Raw genomic sequence first — 27,004 nt, 5'->3', positions numbered from 1 at the left:
ATGAGAGAGGAAAGTGAATTCCAGCTAGGTCAGTGGTTCTCAACCTGTAGGTCGGGACCCCATTTGGGGTCGAACGACCATTTCATGGGGGTCGCCAAACAATGCAGTCCACCATTTTTTCCCCCTTTTCCTTAGCTGTGCTACTCCCTTTTATTCTATTGGCTTTTGAAAGCCAATAGAATAGACTCTCTTGAATAGAGTCTAATTCTATTGGCTTTCAAAAGCCAATAGGAATTGTCCAAGCTGTCTGTGCCCTGCTGAGCCCGCCAAAAGTCCCATTCTGCAAACGGTGCTGCAAGTTGTCTGCAGCGAAGGCGAGCTGTCTGGAAGTTTCCACCCCTCCCTGCTGAGCAACTACTAAAAATGTAAGTAAAAGAGGGCCAGGGGTGGGAGGTGGGAGGCCAGCGGGCGCAGGGAGGGTTGCTGGCATGCGTGGGGCCCGGCAGGTGCCTTACCTCACTTGGGCTGGGCCAGCTGGTGGCCCAGCCGGTGGTCGCCCTGCGCCGTCACTGCCCCTTGCCAGCTACGCCTCGGCCGGCGCAGGGGGCGGCACCACGCATGCGCGGTGCTCCCGGACAGGGAAAGTCCTCGATTTACGACGGGTTGGGTAGTCCTCAACTTACGACCGGTTAGGTAGTCCTCGACTTATGACCGGTTGGGGGTCGCGGCATTAAAAAGGTTGAGAACCACTGAGCTAGGTTAAGCTTCCAGGAAACCTATCGTGGATTTCTATTAAACTGCCCTTTAGTAGACAGTGTTGAAGTGTTGGAGAGATGGAAATTAAACACCCACAAAGAAAACTGAAATGGTGCCAGAGAGAATTTAGCTCAAAAAGAGTCACTAGTCCTAGTGGGAGTTAGAAAACTGGTTCTTTTTTTTTCTTTAAAGTATGGAGTTTATGTATCGTGGGGTCCTTGGTGCTCTCTAAACTTAGTTGTTTTCTTGCAGACGTTTCATTACCCAACTAGGTAACATCATCGGTGCTACAGTGTGACAGTGTAACAGCTCTGATGATGTTACCTAGTTGTGTAATGAAACATCTGCAAGAAAACAACCAAGCTCGGAGAACACCAAGGACCCCACGATACATAAACTCCATACTTAAAAAAAAAAAAGAACCAGTTTTCTAACTCCCACTAGTGACTCTTTTCGACCCCACATGTCAACCCTGAGCTAGAAATATCCTATCTTTACTTAGGTATGGAATACTGAATAGGGAAGTAAGGGCCATGATAATATTTTTTTATTTTTAAAAGAAAAATATTGTTAATATTATATGTTAATACACCTCTCCTTAATTTTATATCTAGGTAGCATGAGTGCATTATCTATCTGGAAACAGAAATGAAATTTGCGTCTCCCAGGGACCTTTTACATGAACACACAGAAAAAAGGCAAGTTCTTGACACAACAACAACAGTCAAATATCATTCTATGTGCCGTTACACAGATCCCTGTTGCAGCAATCAATTTTCACAAAGATGCCATATTTGCTTCTCCTTCCTCGTTCACAGTCTCGAACATAACCAGTGCAACCTTCTTTTGAGAACATCAGTTTGTTTCCTGCAAAAAGACACCAAGAGAAAATGAGAGAGAAAATGAGACGTTACTGACAACTGTTTGGATGTTTGCAGAATTGCTATTAAGAATACTATGGCATCTGCAATGTATCTTTAGCAAGGGCGGGATTTATTGGAATTGTGGACCAAAAGATTTTAATATAATCAGGATTACAGAGCCGTGGTGGCGCAGTGGTCAGAATACAGCATTGCAGGCTAACTCACTGCTCACTGTCAGCAGTTCAATCCTGACCAGCTCAAGGTTGACTCAGCCTTCCATCCTTCCAAAGTTGGTAACGATTGTTGGGGGCAAATATGCTGCCTCAGTAAATCGCTTTAGATATATTTAAACTAGTGTCTACCTTACAAATACTTTACATTTGCTGAAAAAGCAGGGGAAAAAAATGCCAACATTTTTGGTGCTTCTTCCAGCTGAGAACCTTGCTAAAGGGAGATGCAATCTCTCTCTGGATTCTCCCTCCAAGTTGTAATACAGGTAGTCCTCAACTTACAATGGTTTGCTTATTGACCGTTCAGAGTTACGACGGCACTGAAAAAAGTGACTGATGACCGTTTTTCACAGTTAACGATCTTTGGAGCATCCCTATGATCATGTGATTTACCTTTGGATGCTTGGCAACTAGTTCGTATTTACAATGGTTGCAGTGTCCTGGGGGGTCACGTGATCACCTTTTGCAACCTTCTGACAAGCAAAGCCAGGTTCAGTTCACAAGCCTATCACTAACTTAACAACTGCAGCAATTCACTTAACAAATGTGGCAAGAAAAGTGGTAAAATGGGGCAAAACTCACTTAATAAATCTCTCACTGAGCAACATAAATTTTGGGCTTGACTGTGGTCGTAAGTCGAGGATTACCAGTAATTGCAAATCTCATATTCTCCCTTTTAGCTTTAGACTAGAGATTTTTGTTTGTTTGTTTTCTTGGCTGTCCATGGTACTCTCCCGAGTCGTCTCCAACACCAAAGTTCAAGGGTGTCAATTCCTAGCCTGCTTCTTCAATTCTAACTTTCATTTCCACAGAGTCTCACAGAGAATGCCATTCCTTACCCTATTCTGATCTTTGTAGATAGACACACATCATGGTATTTAAATGTCTTTTCCAAGCCCTTCATGGCCCTCCCACCCAATGCTAGTCTGTAGTGTATTTCTTGATGCTTCTTCCTTCACTGTTGATGGTTGATCCTAAATGGCAGAAACTACCCGTCCCTTCAATGTGTTCATTGGGCAGTGTGATGGGTAGTGTAAAAATGTGATAAATGGATAAATGATCAATTCTGGTTGTGGTACCTGTTGTTATTACTTTGGTCTTCTTTAGACTTGATTTTAGTTCCATTTTTTTCCACTGAAAGTCTAATTAGATATCACCAAAATCTCATCAAAACGATAACAGTTTTAAGAAAAGTGGCTTGTTTTTCTCCATAGAAACTTCCCAAGCTAGATTTAAATTGGCTAATAATGAACAGGTAAGACTTACTTAAGGAAGTGAACACAAGGGGATCTTTAGGGAAACAATCATATTGTAGTTCTTAAGTGTAAGAGAATTTAAAGTAGGGTATGGCTGAAGGCTTATCTTGGACTTTCAGAATGCAGATTTCAATAGGTTCAGAGTAATGATAAAGGCTATTCCATAGAACAGGGGTAGGCAACCTCATAGCAGACTCAGGAATTCTGGGAGTTGAAGTCCATGAGTCATAAAGTCGAGGTTGTCTACCCCTGCCATAGAAGGAGACGCCAAAGTAAAATGAACTCAAGATAGATGGATTTTCCTAGAAAAGGAGATACTAAAATACAAACAGTCCTCAACTTATGACCACAATTCAGCCCAAAACCTTGTTGCTAAGCAAAGCAATTGTAAAATGAGTTTTGCCCGTTTTATGACCTTTCTTCCCAGAGTTAAGTGAATCACTGCAGTTAAGTTAGTAACAAGGTTGTTAAGTTAATTTGGCTTCCCCATTGACGTTGCTTGTCAGAAGGTTGCAAAAAGCAGATCACATGACCCCGGGACATTGCAACCGTCATAAGTATGAATCAGTTGCCAAGCGTCCGAATTTTGATCATGTGGCCATGGGGATGCTGCAACAGTTGTAAATGTGAAAAACGGTCATAAGTCACTTATGCCCTTGTAACTTCAAACAGTCACTAAATGAACCATTGTACGTCAAGGACTATCTGTACAACTGTAAACTATTCCAGTGGAGGATTGAAAAACAGCAGATGTCAACAGGGCCATGCAAAAGTTTTAGTAAAGATCTGAAAACGAAAAGGATACCCAGGGAAGATATTTTAAAAAGGACCAGTCACCGAAAAAAGATACATAGAGATAAACGATGGAAAGCCTAAAGCAGATGATAATAGTGGATGCCAAGTGAAGCAAAACATTTTCAAATGTGTTCTGATGCCCATGTATTAATTCTTACTCAAGGCACCCATTGTAGTTGTACTCAGCATCCTTGATCATTATTATTCTTTGCCCTATTGCAGTCGTGGGGAACGATGGCCCTTTGATGAGCTGTGGACTTCAACTCCCAGAATTCCTGAGCCACGGACCGTTCTACAAGATTTCAACTTACGGTAAATAACTTGGATTGTTATGCATTTGTTTTCCTCCTTTGGAAAGCAGATAGTAGCTTTCTTATGGCAGCTTTTCCCAGCATTCTTCCGAGCACAATAGTGGCACTTCAAACTATATGCTGCAGAAACAGAAAGTCAAAACTCAGCTGGTTTGGTAACAACAACAACAACAACAACAACAACAACAACAATAGTAAAGTTGGAAGGGACCTTGGAGGTCATCTAGTACAACCCCCTGCTCAGGCAGGAAACCCTATACCATTTCGGACAAATGGCTGTCCAGTCTCTTCTTAAAATCTTCCAGCGTTGGAGCATTCACCGCTTCTGGAGGCAGGTTGTTCCATTGGTTAATTGTTCTGACTGTCAGGAAGTTTCTCCTTAGTTCTTGGTTGCTTCTCTCCTTGATTAGTTTCCACCCGTTGCTTCTTGTCCTGACTTCAGGCGCCTTGGAAAACAGCTTGACTCCCTCTTCTTTGTGGCAGCCCCTAAGATATTGGAATACTGCTATCATGTCCCCTCTTGTCCTACTCTTCGTTAAACTAGACATACCCAATTCTAGCAACCGTTCCTTATATGCCTTAGCCTCCAGTCCCCTAATCATCTTTGTTGTTCTTCTCTGTACTCTTTCTAGAGTCTCAACATCTTTTTTACATCGCGGTGACCAAAACTGGATGCAGTATTCCAAGTGTGGTCTTATCAAGGCATTATACTGTAAACTGCTGTGTATGAAGGTACCATTTTTTAAAAATATTTTTGGAACGTTATTGCATGTGTTGGCTGAGTGTATATTACTCTTCTTGAAGAGGTCTGGTGGATGCAGGCAGCCATTTCTTGGTGCCCATAAACTCTCCAGAATTACAATCTACATCAGGGGTGTCCAAACTTGGCAACCCTCAAGACTTGTGGAACAGAGCTGGAATAGAATAGAGCTGGAAGGGATCTTGGAGGTCTTCTAGTCCAACCCTCTGCTCAGGAAGGAAATCCTATACCATTTCAGACAAGCAGGTGTCCAGTCTCTTCTTAAAAACCTCCAGTGATGGAGTACCCACAACTTCTGACAACAAACTGCTTCACTGGTTAATTGTTCTCACTGTTAGGAAGTGTCTCCTTAATTCCAGGTTGCTTCTCTCCTTAATTAGTTTCCATCCATGGTTTCTTGTCCTATTCTCTGTGCTTTGGAAAATAAGCTGACCCCATCTTCAACTGCTCTTGTGGAAGCCCCTCAAATATTGGAAAACTACTGTCATGCCCCCCTCTGAGTTATTCTTTTCCCTAGACTAGCCATACCTAAATCCTGCAACTGTTTTTCATATGTTTTAGTCTCCAGGCCTTTTAATCATCTTAGTTGCTCTGCTCTATACTTTTTCCAAAGTCTCAACATCTTTTTTTGTAACGTAGTGACCAAAACTGGATGCAGTATTCCAGGTGTGGTTTTATTAAGGATTTATAAAGCTGTATAAATCCTTAATAATTCACATGATTTTGATTCTATGCCTCTGTTTATAAAACCAAGGATTGTATTGGTTTTTCTGGCTGTTGCTGCACACTGCTGGCTCATGTTTAAGTGATCGTCTACTAGGATTGCAAGGTCCCTCTCACAGTTACTGTTTTTGAGCCAGGTTTTACCTAATCCAGTGGTGGCGAACCTATGGCACGCATGCCAGAGGTGGCACTCAGAGCCCTCTCTGTGGGCACATGTGCCATGCCCCAGAGATGGCAACCGTCTCTCTTCAAGCAGCCGCCTGCTAACTCGCCAAGGTCTTATGTGGCCGGATGCATCCCAGCACGGCTGGTTTCCCTCCTCCCCCCCGTCCCATCCCTCTTGGCCTCGCATGCTCTCCTTTTCCCTAGCACGACCCACTGCATCGCTTCCTCAGCTGTTGGCCGGCCATTCAGCTCAGAGGCGGTTTCTCTGAACTGCTGGCGGCAGGCTGCGCAGCCCCAGAATGCGCTGGTTGAGGGGCCGGCAGAATGTGGCTGCTGATAGACACCATCACCCCCCATGCGCTCGTTGGCCTCTATGTGCGGGGGCCGATGGTGTCAGGCAGCAGCCGCCCCGGCCCCTGCCTTGCCTGGCCCTGCGACAATGGCACCCCTGCCCTGCCATGCCTTGCCTCGCCTCACCCTGCAGGACGAGTCTCCTGCCCACTGCCCCACCTGCCAGAGACCCTCTGGATCTCCCCCAACCCTGCCCGGCCCCCATAGGTGTCCTTCCCTATGAGCAACATCCAGGTGACCACGCCTACCTTGGCCACACCCACCCAGTCTGCCATGACCACTACAGCCACGCCCACCCAGTGGGCCACACCCACCTGGCACTCGGCAATAAATAAGTGGGTTTTGGGTTGCAGTTTGGGCACTCGGTCTCTGAAAGGTTCGCCATCACTGGCCTAATCTGTACTTGTACCTTTGGTTTTTCCACACAGTGGAATATGTGAGTGGCCTTGGGGAAGGAGGGGAAGAGTTGCTGCCTAGGAAACAGTGACTGTGAGTCCAGTCCTGCCTTACATGAAGTGGTTGATCCTGGGACAGTCACCCTCTCTCATCCCCAGGAAGAAGAAGGTAGCAATGAACTACCCTCAAAAACCTTGCCAAGAAAACTGCTTGGATTACTCCTTGTACCTGCCAGGAATAAAGAAAGTCTTGAAGGCATATATAATTGTAGTTTACCAGGACTTACCCATGAGTGCGAAGACAAGGCAAGTGTAAATTGTGAGATAAAGGACTCTCTGCATACTCTCTTCAAAGGTGCCACGGAGCGTCTGGCTAAGCGTTCTTCAAGCAGACGACCTGCTTACCAAGCAAAAGCTGGAGGAGGGATTGAGCCCTTGGTGCTCCTCCTGGACAGCTTATCGTGATCATTAGGATCTAAAATGAAATGGAATTCCTCGGGGTTTGAATCTATTTTGTATGAAGTGCCTACCAATGAGGGGAGAGAGAGAGAGAGAGACAGAGACAGACAGAGAGAGAGAGAGACAGAGACAGACAGATGAGAGAGAGAGAGGGAGACAGAGAGAGAGAGACAGAGAGAGAGAGACAGAGACAGATAGACAGATGAGAGAGACAGAGAGACAGAGAGAGGGACAGATGAGAGAGAAAGAGACAGAGACAGATAGACAGATGAGAGAGAGAGAGAGACAGAGACAGAGAGAGAGAGAGAGGGAGAGGGAGAGAGGGAGAGAGAGAGAGGACATCACCAAATCTTTGAAACCTGGAATGATCTGACTGGATCAAGAACAGTTGCTGGAATTGGGTATGTCTAGTTTAACAAAAAGAAGGACTTGGGGTGACATGATAGCAGTGTTCCAATATCTCAGGGGCTGCCACAAAGAAGAGGGGAGTCAAGCTATTCTCCAAAGCACCTGAAGGCAGGACAAGAAGCAACGGATGGAAACTGATAATATCTTAAAATGATATTTTCTAACAATCCAACAAAGAAGAGGAAGCAAGAGAACATAAATTATTTCTAAAGACTGAAAACAATATTGGCAGTTTTGGAATATTGGAAGATCTTTCCATCTGCTTCCTCTCAGGCGGATTATACGAAGAGCTCAAACTTATGTACTCAATAATACTCACGTTGGAAGGTGAAGTACAACTAGCAGAGAAGTTTTTTATCTAACACTGGCTGAGACAGAGGAATCAGGATTATGGTATTTTCCCATCCTAGTTTGAGGCAAACCTTTCACCTTCTAATTGCAGTTGTTGAGACTACTAGAAGAAGCAACCTTTCCTTTGAGTTTGTTTCTGATTTATTTATTTCCTGAACTTTAAGAACTCATGCCTGCTGTTTTTCCCTCCTCTCTCCTCGTCCCCTTTTCCTTTTGTGCTGTGTCTCTTATAGCAAGTAAGTATGCTATAAACTTATGATTTAGTACAGTAACCCTTACTCCTTACTCCTATACTTCTTTGGTTGATGAACCATATAAAAATGATTGAATTAAAACCAATGTGATATGCCCAAATCACTTAGAATGGCTTGAGGAAATAAGCTGAGCCCCTTGCAGGAGAGAAAGGATGATAAAAGAAAGACAACAAAAGATAATAACTGACACACATACAAAAAAAACCCACAACCATTTTGTTCTAGTGGTTAAGGCACCAGGCTAGAAACAGAGGCTGTGAGTTCTAGTCCCGCCTTTGCCATGAAAGGTGACCCTGGGTGACCCTGGGCCAATCACTGTGTTTGGGGTTCACTCCCACTTTGCTAAGTTTCTGATTATAAATAATTGTCTGTTTGAACATCATTGATATGAACATATTTATTATTTCGAGCCTGGGCCATGAACTATTTTTTCAGAAGTCTAAATGATACGTAAAATTGCTGATGAAGAAAAGCCTAAAATATTATAAGGATTTCTTTACTTAGGGTTTGGAGGAAATATTATAAAAGTGATTTTAAAATACCATTAAGGGCTATACCTTGGCATGTGATAGAGGGGATAAAGAGAGGTGTTAAAATGGATACGGTGTCTTATACACAATTACTTAGATGGGATGGTCAAAATTGGCAGTTAAAATCTTTGGAAGACTTAGTACATGAAAATATTACTTATTCTTGGTTTCAATATAGACAATTAGTAGATAGATGGAAGATGGATCGTAATATAGGCCTGCTTAGAGAAGATGAAAATCTTTTTAAGCAAGTAAAGGATCAAAGACAAACTCACATTAAGAGAATTTATGGGGTGCTAGTGGAACTGGATTCAGAATCAGAATTAATTAAAGATTGTATGATTAAATGGGCGCAGAATTTTGGTGAACCAGTTCTACTGGATACCTGGGAAACTATCTGGGTGAGAAATGTTAAGTTTACACAAGCTCAGAATTTAAGGGAGAATTTTTATAAAATGTTTTACAGATGGCACCTTGATCCACAAAAGATGTCTTTCATGTATCCTGACTTACAGCCCAAATGTTGGAGATGTGGCTGCCTGGATGCCACTTATTATCATATTTGGTGGTCGTGTAAAAATATAAAAGCTTTTTGGATTAAGATATGGTGGAACATTCAGAGAATTTTTAGAAAGAGGGTAAAATTTACTCCACAATTGTTTTTGCTTGGCATTGTTACTGATTGTGATGCTAAGGAGGTTATATTGATGTTGAATCTGATTACAGCTGCAAGGCTCTTAGTAGGTCAATACTGGAAGAAGGAATCTTTGCCTACTTTGCAAGAGTGGTTTTTTAAAGTATCTTACTTGGCGGAAATGGCAAAGATTTCGGCTTTCTTAAAAGAGCAAACGCAAGAGAAATTTTTTGATGTATGGGAAAAATGGATAAATTTCATACAATTTAAATTGGATTTGAAAAAATATCATTTAGCCTTTTTATAACCTGTATTTTTCTATTTTAAATATTTTCTCTTTTTAAGGATTATAACTCTTTTTTCATATATATTTTATTTTCAATTATTTTATAATTTTGTTAATTTTTTTTTTAATTAAGCCTATATTCTGCTCTGGGAAGCTCCGGGGGGGAGGGAGGGGGTGGTTTGGGAGGGGTTGGGGGAGGGTTGTATTGGTTTTTTTTGTTGTTGTTGTTGTTATTGTTTTTTTCTGTCTTTGTAAAAGTTTTTAAAATTTTTTCAATTAAAACAAAAAAAGAAAAGCCTAAAATGGGCATTTTCTGCATTACTGAGTAACCAAAACTAACCCACACAACTGAAATCTGGAGGAAGAGTTTTTAACATTGTTAATCAACATAGTGTCTCTCCTAAGTAGGTGGATGAAGAGAACAAAGAGTGATGCAAATGTTATTTTGGGATATATTAAGAGCAGCATAAATCCAGATCTCAAGAAGTAATTGTCCCATTCTACTCTGCCTTGGTTGGACCCTGTTTGGAATACTGTGTCCTGTTCTGCCACCTCAATGCCATCTAGAAAGGACTTTGACAAATTTACAAACCATAGATAGTTCAGAGGAGGGCTACTACATGATGGATGAATATATCTAGCTGCAGAACAGAATACTGAAGGAAGGTAGAACAGCAGTCTTTGTGCTGGTCAGAGTAAATAACTATCTTAGGAATTAAGAACTGTCCCCTTAAGGGATAGCCTTTTGGGTAATGTAGTTTTAAGTTACGTGGTCATATCTGGGTTTCGGATTGGCCACTGGGAGGGACTTCTGATTGGTTACCGGAATTTCTAGCTAGGTGCAGGGCAAGCGGGGTCTTTATGAATTCCAGCCACAAGAACTGTGAGTTAATGTTTAGAGAATATCTGATGAATTAAAGTAATCTTCATGAAATCCTTTCCGTGGAGTTTATCTGCCTGTGTCAAACAAGAGCAACCCCTTGCGTAAAATAGAACAGTCTTCAAATATTGAAAATGTTAGTAGACTTGTTCTCTGCTGCTCAGGAGAACAGGTCTCCAACCAATAGGTTGAAATTATAGAGAAGGAGATTCAAGTTAAATATTCGAAGGAGTTTCTTGATGGTAAAATCTGTAAGCCAATGGAATAGGTAGCTTCTTCTGAGGTCCTTTCCAACTATATAATTCTGCGCACTCATGAATTTTGCATAAGAGCTATCTGGCAAAATTTCTGCTAGTCTTTTATTCATTAAATATATTGGATTTTATTATCCCATCCCATCCCATCCCATCCCATCCCATTCCATTCTATTCTATTCTATTCTATTCTATTCTATTCTATTCCTATTCTGACAGACATAAGGGCTCATAATTAAGGTTATTGACTTACACAGGAGTCTTTGAAGAGTCATTTACATAATAATCAATATTATATGAATAGAGTAGCACAGATAAGGAAAAGGGGAAAAAAATGGCGGACTGCGTTGTTTGGCGACCCCTGTGAAATGGTCGTTCGACCCCAAATGGGGTCCCGACCCACAGGTTGAGAACCACTGTTTTAAAACAAAAAAAGAAAAAAAAAATTTTACAATACACATAACCCTTAACTCCCTCTAAACTTTAAAAATAATAAAATAAACAAATCTACTATAAATCAAATTTTATAAAATTCTATAAATAGTAATTATTACTTAATCATAAAATAAATGGAACTTTAAAATTCCATATTTATTCTGAATATAATCTATCCACCTTCTCCATACTATGATAAATTTTTCTTGTGTATGGTCCTTTAAATAAACAGAAATCTTTGCCATAAGTGGGGAGGGGCTTTTGTTGGGAACAAGTGTTGTATTTGCCAGCAATACTTGCCACGATTCAAGAGGCCTTGCTGTTATCGACGCTGCCTTGCTTTGCCTTGTTTTGCCTTGCCTTGCCTTGCCTTGCCGTGTGTGAGTTCAGTGACCCAGTGAACTCTCCATGCCACAGAGACCCACACAATCAAGTTTCCTGAAGTGTTTTTGCTAGCAGAACTGTGCTTCTCTCTCTTGGGACTGCTAACTTCAAGGAACTACCTGAGGTGTGTGGCATGTTAGAGCCTTGCTCTTGGGCTTAAAGGGAACTGTGGGGATTCGGGGGAAGGTGGGTTTAATAAAAGGGATTCAAGTCTTTGCATTCGCAGGTGTTGCTTATGTGTCCCGCCCCAGGTCATAACATGATCATCTTTTGTGACTTTCCGACAAGCAAAGTCAATGGGGAAGCCCGATTCACTTAACAACTGTGTTCCTAACTTAACAACTGTGTCAGGACTGGCGTTCTGCTGCATCAGCGGTGCTTTGTCAGATGCCAGTCAGCCATCAGCAGTGGGGGGGAGGGATCTGTGGGAAGGTAAAGGTTGGTATGAGGGGAATTGAAACTACTCTTTGTGCCATCCAGTGGGAGCCGCTGTCCATTCCAAGGTCATGGACTGGAATGTGAAACCCTGCAGCCCACCAAGCCAGGGACGGTTACCAAAACAATTTGTTTGAATGTAATTGAACACTTCGAGATAACCAGGGGAAAAGTGGGGAGAAGGAAAAAGTTAATCGGATGCTTTGGGCACAAAACTTCAGATCTGGCTTTTGCTTCTCTATAACCACTTGGCTTTAGTAAAGTGTACTGTCATTTACAATGGATTCGAGAGTCTTTCTTTTCTAACTAACCAAGCTGGGACAACTGACAAACTGTATCAGTGGTGGCGAACCTATGGCATGCGTGCCAGAGGCAGCACTCGGAGCCCTCTCTGTGGGCATACACACTGTTGCCCCAGCCCCACCTCCTCCCATGGCCCCCTCCTCACCAACAGCCCCCCTGGAGGAGAGTTGCCTGTGGGTGCGGCCCACGGGAACCAGCACAGCTAAGGACAGGGCAGCGAGGACAGGACTCCACCCTTGCGCCTCATCGCGTGCAGATGATGTTGCAGGGCACAAGCAGAGAGTATGGCTGCCATGGTGCTGCTGGGCTGCCTGGGTGATCTGTGGCGGGCCATGGAGGTGGTGGGTGGCCCAGCGGGCAGGACAGAGCGGGGACGGGGGTGGTGGGGTGGTTTTTGGGCACTCAGTTTCTTAGAGATTCGCAATCACTGAACTGTATGATTCACTTAACAACTGTGGCAAGAAAAGTTATAAAATGGAGCATAACTCACTTTACAATTTTCTTTTTTTTTTTTTTTATTAAAAGTTTTATAAATTTTACAAGAAAAACAAGAACAATACAAAACAAAAAACAACATATACAGAAGAAAAAAAAATTAAACAATACATATAAAAAAAAAAACCCCCACCCCACACCCCTCCCAAAAACCCTCCCTTCCCCCCCCCTGAGCTTCCCAGAGCAGAATATAGGCTTAAGCAATAAAAAAAAATAAAAATTAAATTAAAAACTTTATATTTATATATACAAAAAAGATATCTATAATATATATAAAAATAAAACTTATGAAAAAGCTATATGATATTTTTGTATACCCAATCTAAATTGTATAAATTTTATCCATTTGTCCCAGATAGCAAAAAACTTCTCTTGCGTTTGTTGCTTTAAGAAAGCCGAAATCTTTGCCATTTCCGCCAGATAAGCTACTTTAAAAAACCATTCCTGCAATGTAGGCAAAGATTCCTTCTTCCAATATTGTCCAACTAACAGCCTCGCGGCTGTGATCAAATTTAACATCAATACAACCTCCTTTGTATCACAATCTGTAACAATACCTAACAAAAATAATTGCGGAGTAAATTTTACCCTCCTTCTAAAAATTCTCTGGATATTCCACCATATTTTAATCCAAAATGCTTTTATCTCTCTACATGACCACCAAATATGATAATAGGAAGCCTCCTTATAACCACATCTCCAACATTTAGGTTGCACGTCAGGGTACATGTAAGACATTTTTTGTGGATCAAGGTGCCATCTATAAAACATTTTATAAAAATTCTCCCTTAGATTCTGTGCTTGAGTAAATTTGACATTTCTCACCCAAATAGTTTCCCAGGTGTCCAATGAAACTGGCTCACCAAAGTTCTGCGCCCATCTAATCATACAATCTTTAATTAGTTCCGTTTCTGAGTCCAATTCAACTAAAACCCCATAAATTCTCTTAATGTGGGTTTGTCTTTGATCCTTCAGTTGCTTAATAAGATTTTCATCTTCTCTAAGGAAACCCACCTTACAATCCATCTTCCATCTATCTAGTAGTTGCCTATATTGAAACCAAGAATAAGTAAAATTTTCTTGTGCTAATTCTTCCCGTGATTTTAATTGCCAGTTTTGTCCATCCCATTTAAGTAACTGTCTATAAGACACCATATCCATTTTAACCCCTCTTTTTATTCCTTCTATCGCATGCCAAGGTATAGCCCATAATGGTACTTTAAAATCACTTTTATAATATTTTCTCCAAATCCTAAATAAAGAAATTCTTAAAATATGAGATTTAAAAGCCCAATCTATTTTTTTATTAAATATTAAATAGGCATGCCACCCATAAAGTAAATCCCATCCCTCTAGATAAAGTATCTCAGAATTTGTCAAATTTACCCAGTCACTAATTAATGTTAAAACCACCGCATCATAATATAATTTCAAATTTGGTACCTTGAGTCCGCCCCTCTCACGGAAGTCTTGCATAATTTTGAACTTAACCCTTGGTTTTTTCCCTGCCCAAATAAATTTATTGAGACCCTTCTGCCACTCATTTAAATTAATCTCATTTTTCAAAATTGGTAACATTTGAAACAAAAAAAGAAACTTGGGTAGAATATTCATTTTTATCACTGCAATTCTTCCCATGAGGGATAATTGCAGCTTTTCCCAATTCTTCAAGTCTTTCTGTACCCCGACCCACAACCTTTCATAATTATTTTTAAATAGTTTTGCATTAGAAACAGACAGCATCACCCCCAAATATTTTACCTTATTAACAATCTCAAAACCCGTCGAGTTAACCAAAATCTGCTTCTCCTGACTCGACAAATTTTTAGGTAAAATTTTAGTCTTATTTACATTAATCTTAAAACCCGAGACCAAACCATAATGGTGAATCAACTGTAATAAGTTTACTACAGAATAATCAGGTTGCGACAAAGTAACAACCAAGTCATCCGCAAAAGCTCTCAACTTATATTCTTTTTTATTAACATATATTCCTTTAATTTCCTGAGACTCTCGAATTTTAATCAATAATATTTCCAATGTTAAAACAAACAACAATGGCGATAAAGGACACCCCTGTCTAGTACCTTTCTCTATTGTGAAAACCTCCGACAAACCTCCATTAACAATAAGTTGTGCTGTTTGTTTTTGATATATTACCTTAAGAGCTTGTAATATGTTTTCACCAAAATTCATTTCTTCCATTACTCTTAGCATAAAATGCCAATTCAGTTGGTCAAATGCTTTTTCAGCATCTAAAAATATGAGCCCTGCAGGAACTTGGTTGTTCTTATCTAAGTATTCTAATAAGTTAATAATTTGTCTAACATTGTTTTTCATATACCTTCCTGTTATAAACCCTGATTGATCTTTATGCACAAGATGATGCACCACCCTCATAAGCCTATTTACCAAAATTTTTACAAATATCTTATAATCCACGTTTAAAAGAGATATAGGCCTATAGTTTTTTGGTAAAGTAAGATCTTGATCCTCCTTTGGAATCAATGATATAAAAGCACTACGCCATGAAGGAGGAATCTCTAAACCCTGTAAGATACCATTAAAAAGATCATTTAATGGTTGAATCATCTCCTCCATTAAAGCTTTATAATAAACAGCTGTTAACCCATCCGTACCCGGTGCTTTCCCTAATTTCAATTGTTGAATTGCTGAGGCAATTTCCTCCTTAGTAATTAAACCATTAATTTCATATTACTTTACAATTTTCTTAACAACAGAGATTTTGGGCTCAATTGTGGTCATAAGTCGAGGACTATTTGTATACTGCACAAAACCATGCCACTGAAGTTTCCATCGCTCTTTTATATGAGTATGATTTTTAAGCAAATCCTCTCCATTCACATCTACATTCAGTTCTCCGTATATCTCCTTTATTATATTTTCCAGTACACACACACTTCACAGTAAAGTTGCCTGAGAGTTCCTTCCATTAAATTCTGGTCAGTTGTTGTCTTCGGTTTGGTCTGATGTTTCATAAAATCTCTTTATGCTACATTTGGAAAAGAGAAAAAGAAAAGGAACTACTAGAGCCACTAATGTGTAATTGTCAATGATTCCACAATATATATCCAGTAGTAACGATACAAAAACACCAGAGTTCAGTGGAGTTTCCTTCTACAAATATTTTGCAGAAACATCAGCGTAATATCACCCTACTTAAAATAGCATCGTTGCCTTGTCCATTTTCAAACTATTCAAAGTTTAATCAAATCATAATCCAAAATATTCAGATGTATACCATTCAGTGGCATAAGGCTAGGAATGAAATTGGAAGACTGTGGGAGTTCTAGTCCCAACCTTAGCCACGAAAGTCAGCTGTCTGGCTTTGGGCCAGTCGCTCTCTCTCAGCTCAGCTCACTTCACAGGGCTGTTGTTGTGGGGAAAATAGGTGGAAAGAGTATTAGATATGTTTGCTGCCTTGAGTTATTTGTAAAAATAATACAGGATAAAAAAAACTAAAATAAAATAAAATCCTTAAAGTGATACAACTGCTTTGTCCATTTTCAAGCCATTCAAAATTTAAATCGAAGTTTAATCAAGACATAATCCAAAATATTTGGATTAATGCCATTCAATGGCCTAAGACTAGTGATACACGCCAAAACATCCTCTATACCAGAATAACCAGTTCTGGGGGCCAACTGAGATCAAATGTATCTTTGGCAACTACATTCTGAGGGAAGAATTCAGAGAAAGAAATATTCTGGGAAATATTAAAAAAGGCAGAATATATTTCCCCAAAAGAATAATGGAGAAGATCTTTTTAAAAAGACAGAAACCAGCCCCCAGAAATCAGTCCCAGCCCCTAGGCCAGTGATGGCGAACCTTTTAGAGACCAAGTGCCCAAACTGCAACCCAAAACCCACTTATGTATCGTCGGGTGCCGGGTGGGTGTGGCCCATTGGGTGGGCATGGCCCATTGAGTGGGCATGGCTGCTGTGGTAATGGCAGACTGGGTGGGACCATAAAGTTCAATCAATCAATTCCAACTTTGCGAGATCTTTTTTTTTTCCTGCGAGAAGTTGAAATTGATTGAACCTTTTTTTTTTTTTTGCACATGGTGGCGAAGGCCTAAAGCAAAAAGGTTTATAAAATCCAGCTGAAGGCCTAGGACTGGGGCAACAGCATGCGTGCCCAGAGAGAGGGCTCTGTGTGCCACCTGTGGCACATGTGCCATAGATTCGCCACCACAGCCCTAGGCAGAGGCCAGCTTTTAGAAATGCAAATTCAATAATCCTTTCAGAAAGGTTGGAGCCTTCCAGCTAGAAACTGAAGAAATTAGGAAGACAAAGACCCTTAAAATCTACATACTCCACCCAAATTCTAAGACAGGACATAATAGGATTGACCCACCAATACCAAAAGGGCACACTCAGACTCAGATCAAAGTACATGACACAGGAAATACAAAGCCTCAAACAGGAACAGGAAACAACCTCAAGAGACCCAGAAGATATAAAAGCCCACCACTCTGCACCATGTGGTCAGGTTTTTTTCCCAGAGCCATCTTTCTGTCTGGTTCTCTTCAATAAACTGCAACCTTCTTTCTAAAGCAGTCTCCATTTTGTTTATTCTCAGCTTGGACTGTACCCTGATGAAGATTTTTCTTTCAGTAATTTGATAGGAAGAAAAAATGAATAATGTGAAGTGATTCGAGCTGGAGTAGTTAACTCACCAATTCCTGTTGTGTTATAAATGTGGGTTGCCAAAAAGCTGCACTGCTCACGTGGCAAAAACTGCATGATTTGAGGTGCCTCGGTGCTGATCTGGTAGATGCTTTGTTCAGTAGCATTGTAATGTGGCCATTGAACTTCACCAGATGCGAATTTGGAGGGATTCCTGTCAAGGAAATAAAATGATCAGATTATAGACAACAGTCAATTTGAACTGCAAGATTAAGGATAGAATGATTGACATGTCAACTTCACATTCCTCCTGACGAGCATTTTCAAGTGATATTAGTTTTGTTTATTTTAAATCAATTATTTTCTGTAGTGGAAGTCAGCCACAAGGCGGATCACAGTGCCTGGAGAAACATTTATACTATTCATTCCTTCAGGAATAGAAATAAATGTGAGCCAAAATTGACTTTGGTTAAACTGTCTGTCATTTCAGCATTAGAATAACAGAGTTGGAAGGGACCTTGGAGATCTGCTAGTCCAACCCTGTACTCAAACAGGAAACCTTATTTCAGACAAATGGTTGTCCAATCTCGTCTTTAAAAATTTCCAGTGTTGGAGCACCCACAACTTCTGAAAGCAAGCTGTTCCACTAATCAATTGTTCTCACTCTCAGAAAATTTCTCCCTAGTTTTAGGATGGTTTTCCCCTTGATCAGTTTCCATCCATTGCTTCTTGTCCTGCCCCCAGGTGCTTTGGAGAGTATGTTGGCCCCCTCTTCTTTGCGGCAGCCCCTTAGATATTGGAAGACTGTTATCATGTCACCCCTAATCCTTCTTTTCATTAAACTGGACATACCCAGTTCCTCTGTACTGCCTATGTAATATAAATATCAGAGCCCCAGATTTACAGAAGAAATGCCCTAGTACTGTGCTTAACTGCATCTCACAAGAGTGTCTTACCCACTTCTGGCAAACTGGGCCCAGTAATGCATCACCCGTTGGCTTAGTACCCTGTCAGCTTCTGCATCTGATTGACTGAGTCCTGGGAGTGATGAGAGGGTTCCAAAGAGAAAAGGGACCTCAACTCCATGAGCTGCACCCATCCATTCTTGCCAGATGGAAGTCGAAATTTGGTGATTGAAGGAGTAAACATACACAAAGCCCTTCGTTGCTACCATCCTTGCAGCAATTTCAATTAGTGGGCACACAAAATAGTAATCTCTACTAAAATGAGCCAAGATCTGTCGATTCAGATTCAGCCCTTGTTTATCTTCATTGTACTTAAGTGCTACAGCCTTGATAATGTCTTCTTCAAAATGTCTTCGTAATATAATGTCTATACCTGATATGACCTGCTCCAAGGTATCGTTTTTGTCATCGTCTACATCGTTGAAAACTCGAGGTATAAAGACTGTGCCATCATCCCTTGTAATACCTATAAGTAGTGGCTTTGCTGGAATTGTCCCCTTCTCTAGAAGTCTCTTTGGATCTTCAGGAAGGAAATCCCCATCGTAGGTGGGTAAGAAAAAAGAACTGAAATTCAGAAACACACCGACGTCCTTATTTTGGAGACAGCTCATTGTGGCACTGTGGTTTCCTTTTCTGCAGTTCAACAGACCAATTAAATAACGGGCATATTTCTGGGCCTTTTCAGGCAGCATTGAAGCCCAGGGTGCATTGGGAGCTCCACTCTGGAGCACCGCTTGGTCAAAAAGGGATTGGCTTACAGGAGAGAGGAGCTGGAATCCCACGGAGGCTGCTCCCGCACTATGGCCAATGAGAGTCAACTTATCTGCATCTCCGCCAAAGACTGCTGCATTTTCCTTCAACCACTTCAGAGCCAGATATTGGTCCCATAAACCCATGTTCCCTGGGGCTTCCGGTGGGAAGAAGAGAAAGCCCCAGATCCCCACCCGATAGTTCATAGATGCCACAATGACATTTTCGGTAGCAGCCAATGTTGACCCGTTGTATAAGACCGAAGACCCTGAACCAACAATAAATCCTCCACCGTGGATCCAAACAAGGATAGGGACTGACACAGAGGACTGGGGGTGAGGCACCCAAATATTGAGGAAAAGACAGTCTTCAGAATGGGGTTTACTGGCAACCCACATTCTTGAATAAGGATAGCTAAAAGAGGTCCATTGGTGACAAGGTTTCCCAAAGTGGGTAGCCTCCAAGACATGGCTCCATGGTTGATGTGGGATAGGTTTCTGGAAGCGCAGTTTCCCTACTGGAGGCTCAGCATATGGAATTCCTAGATAGGCATTTACGGCACCAGACTTAGTTATGACTCTCATGCCTTTAATGGATCCAGAGCTGGTGACCACCACAGTGTCATTTTCAGAGAGGTCACTGGAAATCAGTTGGCAGAAGCAGAGACCCAGGAATGCAGGGAGGAGAATAGGCATGGCAGCAATCGGAACAAATAGGATCCAGGATCAGGAGTTACACCTTGTCTCTGATCTGTTGCAAGAAAGCAAGAGACCGAAATGAAAACAAAACCACCCACTGTAAAATCTTGCCCATCAGTTTTAGTCACTAGTAGTCAGTGTGCTTCAGGATGTGGCAGTACCTGACCTCAGAAGACAAATAGGGTTTGGGTTGGTTAGGACTTGGATGGGAATTCTTCCAGGAATGGTAAGGCTATGGGCTAGACTGGGAAATGGGAAAGCTATCTCCAAAGAAGGAAATGGGGAGGCCTTCCATATTTTGTTGAGAAAACTACACAGACATGCGAATGAAGTAATCAGAAATCAAGTTTAACTCAAAAAGTCCTGTCCACAGTGTGGATCAGCCAAACCTGGACACATTTGTTTGCTTGTTTATATTTCATGTTTCTAGACAATTCATCTCCCTCGTGTTTCTAAGCATAACAAAGTTTAAAATAAACAAATATTCGCAGCTGATCAATAGTTGACACAATAAATGATTGTACACACCTAAGAATCCCCAATTGTATGATATTCAGTAAATATGCATCATATGCTAGATCTAGACCTCTGGCTGTGACATTAGTTTAGGACACTTTGCAAAGAAGAATTATCCAGTTTTGGTTTTTCAATAAAGATTGCCTAACAAAGGAGAAAAGGAAATACAATTATACATTTAAAAAAGTTCATTTTTCAATATCTATTGCTCCATGACAGCTGAAAGGTACAACTGATTTAACCAACCTTGAACTTCTTTAGCAAATAAAAGCTGTAGCTGTTCAACAAAGCTGTGGCCTTTGGGATTTTACATCATCATGTTTTGCTCATTCGGAGTAAAAAAAAAAATTCCTACCTTTTAAGATACACAGTAGTAAAACCTAACGATCAGCATTAACAACTCACAGAAAGATGCATGGCCCTGTTCAATATTTCCAGTGTGAAGGAAGATTCATCTAAATACATGATTAATTTCCAAAACACTAAACAAAGTAATGGTGGTGGAGGTGTATGAGGCTAAAACAAGATTTTATCTTCTTTTCTGGGGCCACACCTTCTCTTTTTTTCCCCTTAATACACCCCTGTTCTCCTCCTTTGAAGTACACAGTCTTTCTTTCCAACACAAATTCACATCTGTTCTCCCTTGGAGACTGTCTTGCTCCTCAGAGATTCCTATGGTCAGCCTAAAAGGAAAAAAAGTAGGTACAAAAACATCCATTTGGTTATAGCAGAACAATAAATAAATGAATTAAGGTGTGGTATAAGCTGGCAGGCACTTGAAAAAAAGAAAAGAAAAGGGGCTGAGTGCCAGTTTCTTGTTGTACCAATCTCAGAGGAAAGAGAAACAAAGAAAATACTTGGAGAGACGAAGAAAAAATGGAAACAGAGATTAAGGAAGAGATAAAGATGCTTTGTAGATAGCAGGGAATTGGTAAGGAAATAAAAACTGGAGGCTTCTAGAAAGTAAGAAGCCTGTCTCAAATAGGAAAATCAAACCAAATAAAATGTACATGAGTTAGAATACAGAATTTGGACAATAGAGTTGGAAGTGACCTTGGAGGTCTTCTAGTCCAACCCACTGCTCAAGCAAGAGATCCTATACCATGTCAGATAGGTCTCCAATCTTTTCTTAAAAACGTCCAGTGTTGGAGCACTTGTGAAGGCAAGGCGTTCTACTGATTGATTGTTCTAATAGTAAGGTGACCAACTGTCCTTCTTTAGGGAGGACAGTCCTCCTTTTGTAAGTTCTGTCCTCCCTCGAAAAGTGTCCTCCTACATGTCCTCCTTTTCGATATTTGAAGACTAATCTGCAGGGCTTTTTTTTCTCATAGAACGCTCAGAACGGCGTTCCGGCACCTTTTTTTGATGGTTTTTTTTTCAACTTTTACATGAGCTGTGCTATTTCCGCTATTGGCTTTCAAAAGCCAATAGGAATTGCTGCTGAACACACCAAAACACCCGGCCGGCAAACTTTGCACATACAAGTTGTCTGCAGCGAAGGCGAATTGGCAGGAACTTTGCACCCCTCCCTGCTACCCAACTACACCATCTCCTAGTTAGTCCCAAAGATACCTGGAGGAGACTGGAGCAGTGACGCCACGGTAAGTTTCTCTTGATCTTCGGCCCTGTTAGGGCAATAATGTTGATACTCTAGCTGCAGCACTTGCCCTAAAATTCAGTATGAAGGATATTTCTTGTTCAGATATTTCCAATATATTGTTAGAAGGTGATACATTGACAAAAATATTCATTTAATGGAAAAGTACTCATTTAAATAATAATTAATAGGCGTGTAAGCATAATTACAATATAAAATGTTATTGTTACAAATAGTTTTTATTATGCACTTATCATATTATAATGTATTCTGTATTATTGCTGCAATGAATAAAATGTTTCTTTTATTTATGATATTTTTTTCTTCAATTTATTTGTGTCCTCCTTTTCATTGTAAAAAAGTTGGTCACTTTACTAATAGTCAGGAAATTTCTCTTTAATTCTAGGTTGAATCTCCATTACTTCTTGTCCTGCTCTCAAGTGCTTTGGAGAATAGGTTGACTCCTTCCTTTCTTAGACAGTTCATCAAATATTAGAGCCATGGTGGCACAGTGGTTAGAATACCGTATTGCAGGCTAACTCTGCTGACTTTTAGGAGTTCAATCCTGACTGGCTCATGGTTGACTCAGCCTTCCATCCTTCTGAGGTGGATAAAATGAGGACCCAGATTGTTGGGGCCAAATATGCTGACTGTAAACTGCTTAGAGAGGGCTGTAAAGCACTGTGAAGTGGTATATAAATCTAAGTGCTATTACTATTGTTATCATGTCTCTCCTAGTCCTTCTCTTTAGACTAAATATTCCCAGTTCCTGCCACTGTTCATCATATGGTTAGGAAAGACATAAAACTGTGGATAAGTATGAATATATATGGGTGACAAAAGAAAGGAGCAGATATTAACTTAAGATGTTAAAGAACAATGAGCAGGAGTATGAGAAGCAAGACAAGGAAATGGTTAGCTTTACGAGAGGCATCTTAAGAATACAAAACATTAAGTTAAGGTAGAAAAAAAAATAGACTAGCAAGCAAGAGGTAAAAAGGAGAATGCTGAAGGATTCCCTGCAGCTAAAAAAGGCAGATGGGTAGTTTCTAGGTTGCAACAAACTCAGGAGGACCCTCTTAGTTTGGCCAATTAGGATGAAGTGAGAGTGGTAAGTTTCATCAGCGAGGAAATTGTTTGCTGGAACATCTGGGTGGTAATATAGAGAAGGATGAGCAGATGGAATTAACAAGGGCTAGACAAGAGGAGGCCCAACCCAGGAGAAAGGATTAAGCAGCCATGCAAAAGTACACAAGGACTGAAAAAGAACTGTTCCATTGAGCCATTTTATAGACAGTGTTGCTTGCTATAAGCTTTGTACCAACAGAGAAGAGTTAATTATACCCTGTATTTTTAAAATCTGCTGCACCTTTAAGGAGATTACCACCTCAAGGTGAGCCTCTACTGGACACAGAGCTGAGTTCTGTAAACCCACTGAGGTCAGTAAAAATGAGTGTAGACTTATTCTTGTACCTATGTGATGCTGTTTGTATAGCTGTTCAGTTAATATTTTTCTAATGCAAGCGCCAAAGTAAAATTTTCATAGATATTTAATATCTTTCTTATTTGATACCCTAGGACAGGGGTAGACAACCGTGGCTGTTTTACGACTCGTGGACTTCAACTCCCAGAATTCCTGAGCCAGCATGGCTCAGCTTGGAAGCCTCTCCCTTTTCCCTCAGCATGGCTGGCTCAGGAATTCTGGGAGTTGAAGTCCACGAGTCATAAAAGAACCAAGGTTGCGTACCCCTGCCCTAGGAGGAAGAAGGAAAATCATCCCTGATGACCCCCTCCCCACAGGCTATAGGTAGTCCTTGACTTATGACCACAATTGAGCCCAAAATTTCTGTTGCTAAGTGAGACAGTTGTTAAGTGAGTTTTGCCCCATTTTACAATTGTGGCAAGAAAGTGAATCGCTTTCAGTTGTTAAATGCATCACTACAGTTGTTAAGGGGCTGTCGGCTTGATCTCCGAGCTTGGCGATTTGGCTGCAAACATTTTGTCTCCATTCAGGCAGAGGAAGGGGAACAATTCAAAGCGCCCTGAAGATGTCCCCCCCCCACCCGAATGGAGAAGAAACGTTTGCAGCCAAATTGCCAAGATCAAACCAACAGCCCAACTAACAAGCTGAACTACTAATATTCAAACAGCATCTCACGGTTGTTAAGTATAGAACCTGGTTGTTAAGTGAGTCTGGCTTCCCCCATTGACTTTGCTTGTCAGAAGGTCACAAAGAGTGATCACATGACCCTGGGACACACTGCAACCATCGTAACTATGAGCCGTTTGCTAAGCGTCCAAATTTTGATTGCATGAACATGGGGATGGTGCAACGGTCGTAAGTGTGAAAAAAATGTCATATCACTTTTTCAGTGCTGTTGTAACTTTGAATTGTCACTCGACAAAGGGTTGGAAGTCAAGGACTACCTGTAGTCGGAGACCTGGCAGCAGATCTATGTAAAGGGAATTGAATAGGAGTTGAAACGGATCCTTCTAAGCCAGGGGTAGGCAACCTTGGCTCTTTTATGACTATGGACTTCAACTCCCAGAATTCCTGAGCCAGCCATGCTGAGGGGAAGGGAGAGGTTTCCAAGCTGAGCCATGCTGGCTCAGGAATTCTGGGCGTTGAAGTCCACGAGTCATAAAAGAGCCAAGGTTGCCTACCCCTGTTCTAGGCCAAGGATCTTCCAACTTGGCAACTGTAAGACTTGTGGACTTCAACTCCCAGAATTCCTCAGCTTAAAGTTGCCAAGTTTGAAGACCCCTGTTCTAGGCAATCCCATTAAGAGCCAACTCCTTAATGTAAGAACCAGCCACTGTGTTAAAGCCAGAGCTACACAAACAATAACAGGGGAGAAAACAGCCTTCTACTATCTACATACCAAGGGATTGACCGCTCGAATTCTGCTTATTATTGAAATAAAAACAGCATTTCAGGTATGAGTGCCTGCCAGAGAGACAAGATTGATGGAAAAGCGAATAAAAATGTGCTAGAGATGACTAGTAACATTGTTGGTTATGAATACCAGTAATGGAATCTTCAAGAAGAAAAACTATGGCTTAAGTGGAGCAGTTGGCAGATTAGATATTTACTACTAATAATATTTCCTAATGCCTGATTGTCGTCTCATGAATATTTGTTTCTAAAGAGCAGTGCCAAGGCACCTGCACCATCATTTCCTGTTTCTCTTCCTTCTCGTAATTGGAGTGTCATAACTTTTTGGAAAGGGCAGAGTTATAAGCTATGAAACAACAAGGAAACTATGATATCAAATCAATATTGAGTGTAAAACTAGTGTCAAAATAAAAACAGTAGTCAATAAGACCATGGAGGGACATGATAGCGGTATTCCAGTATTTGAGGGGCTGCCGGAAAGAAGACGAAGTCAATTTATTTTCCAAAGCACCAGAAGGCAGGACAAGAAACAATGGTTGGAAACTGACCAAAGAGAGAAGCAACCTGGAATTAAGGAGAAACTTCCTGACAGTGAGGACAATTAACCAGTGGAACAGCTTTGCCTTCAGAAATCGTGGGCACTTCATCACTGGAGATTTTTAAGAAGAGACTAGGCAGTCACTTGCCTGAAATGGTATAGGTCCTCCTGCTTGAGCAGGGGGCTGGACTAGAAGACCTCCAAGGTCCCTTCCAGCTGTATTCTGTTCTAAAGCAAGGGTGTCCAACCCCTCTAATTTTAAGACTTGTGGACTTCAGTTCCCAGAATTCCCCAGCCAGCATGGCTGGCTGGGGAATTCTGGGAGCTGAAGCCCACAAGTCTTAAAGTTGCTAAGATTGGACATCCCTATTCTAAAAGTATCATAGTAGAATTGGCCTCTGTCCCTTTTCCTCATGACTGTGACATCTGGAGAGAAGCTCTGAATTATGAATATAGGAATCTTCTGGATGGTACCCATCAACCATTTTTTCTTCCTTAATTACTGACAAAAATATGGGGCAAACAGCAGAAATGGCTAAGATTTCTGCTTACTTGAAGGATCATTCACAAGAAAGATACATTTCGGTTTGGAGAAGATGTATAAATTATATTCAGAATAAATATGGGACTAAAAAGTTTCATTTAGCCTATGAGTTAATTTTAGAGTATTATTATGATATTATTATTATTAGTAGTATTAGTATTAGTATTGTTTAACAATTTGGAGATGGTATTGTTCAATAATTAGGATATCAACTTGTTTATATTTTATTATTATTATGTTTATTTTCAATTTGTTTGTATTTATGATAAAGGGGAATTAAAGCGCATTATGGACTTGGTTATTTATATAGTTGGTTAATGTTAGTTAGATTATGATTATCATATTTGTAACCCTGTACTCAGCTCTGGGAAGTGGGGGAGGGAGAAGGGGGGGTTGGGGGGGGTTGATTTTGGTTTATATTGTAATTTTTATAAAACTTTTTAATAAAAAAAAATATGGGGCAAACATTATGAAGGCAGGAGGATAAGTATGACAATTGCATCTTGTGAAGAGGCTTAATTGGCTTGACCTGGCTTTCATTGATATACTGAAATAATTTTGTAAGGCAACCAGGACATTTTTGGGCTGAGGAGAAAAAACTGGGTAACAAAGGTAATCGTTTAACTGGTCAGCGAATTCCCAGATAATCCACCTTCCCTGCCTGTGATCCAACCAGTGGAATCTCTTCCATCTCTTTCCAGAAGGTCCCAGGAGGTTTCAGGCACATAACGAACCTCATATGGAGCACAAGAATGATGCCAACACAGTCCAATTATGATAACTATGCATGAATAAGCCCACATGCAGCACTGTCTCCTCACCCGTTCCATCCCACCCTCCAAACATTTTCCTTTGCTTTCTCCAAGGTACTCTAAAACTTCCAATGGGCACACAAACCTGAAAATAAGACTGCAGCAAATCCTTCTCATGCCATCTCTTCCTAGGGCAACAGTGCCATTCTTGGGGTAACCCTCACCCTCCTTTGTGCTGCATCCTATGGCAACAGCCTATAAGCAGTTCAGTCTCCACCTTCCAGAAGAAGATAGATGCCATTCTCTGAGGTCTTACCTGCGCAGCTCTGTCCCTGCAGGGCCTGCCTTGTTTTTTTAATACAACTCTGAGAAGAACCGAGAGGCGTTTGCTCCCCGTTGTTGTTCCTCCTTCTGCCCTTTGGTACTGTTTACTGCCTGCCTCTTAC

General features: G+C 40.9%; 1 protein-coding gene across 8 annotated transcripts; it reads right to left on the bottom strand.

Annotated features, from left to right (window-relative positions):
• Positions 1-1,149: 1,149 nt before the first annotated feature.
• LOC120316031 (acetylcholinesterase-like) lies at positions 1,150-27,004 on the bottom strand. 8 transcript variants are annotated; one of them, XM_039361160.1, is made up of 6 exons: positions 26,875-27,004; positions 20,244-20,914; positions 18,259-19,767; positions 17,353-17,516; positions 4,152-4,271; positions 1,150-1,563 (listed from the first exon to the last, which is right to left on the bottom strand). In XM_039361160.1, the coding sequence occupies exons 3-6, from the start codon at positions 19,710-19,712 to the stop codon at positions 1,433-1,435; spliced, it is 1,869 nt and encodes a 622-aa protein (XP_039217094.1). In that variant the 5' UTR covers positions 19,713-19,767; positions 20,244-20,914; positions 26,875-27,004; the 3' UTR covers positions 1,150-1,432. The 8 variants fall into 8 exon arrangements, 6 of the variants coding, with proteins under 6 accessions (XP_039217094.1, XP_039217097.1, XP_039217099.1 ...); XM_039361163.1 differs by having other exon boundaries at positions 20,244-20,375; positions 26,875-26,974; XM_039361165.1 differs by lacking the exon at positions 26,875-27,004 and adding an exon at positions 26,704-26,857 and having other exon boundaries at positions 20,244-20,375.

This window comes from Crotalus tigris, unplaced genomic scaffold (assembly GCF_016545835.1).
Source record: "Crotalus tigris isolate CLP2741 ecotype Arizona unplaced genomic scaffold, ASM1654583v1 scf7180000019205.210441, whole genome shotgun sequence".
NCBI classification, from domain to species: domain Eukaryota; kingdom Metazoa; phylum Chordata; class Lepidosauria; order Squamata; family Viperidae; genus Crotalus; species Crotalus tigris.
The sequence above is the reverse complement of the archived record's forward strand: the minus strand, read 5'-3'. Positions and strand labels throughout refer to the sequence as shown.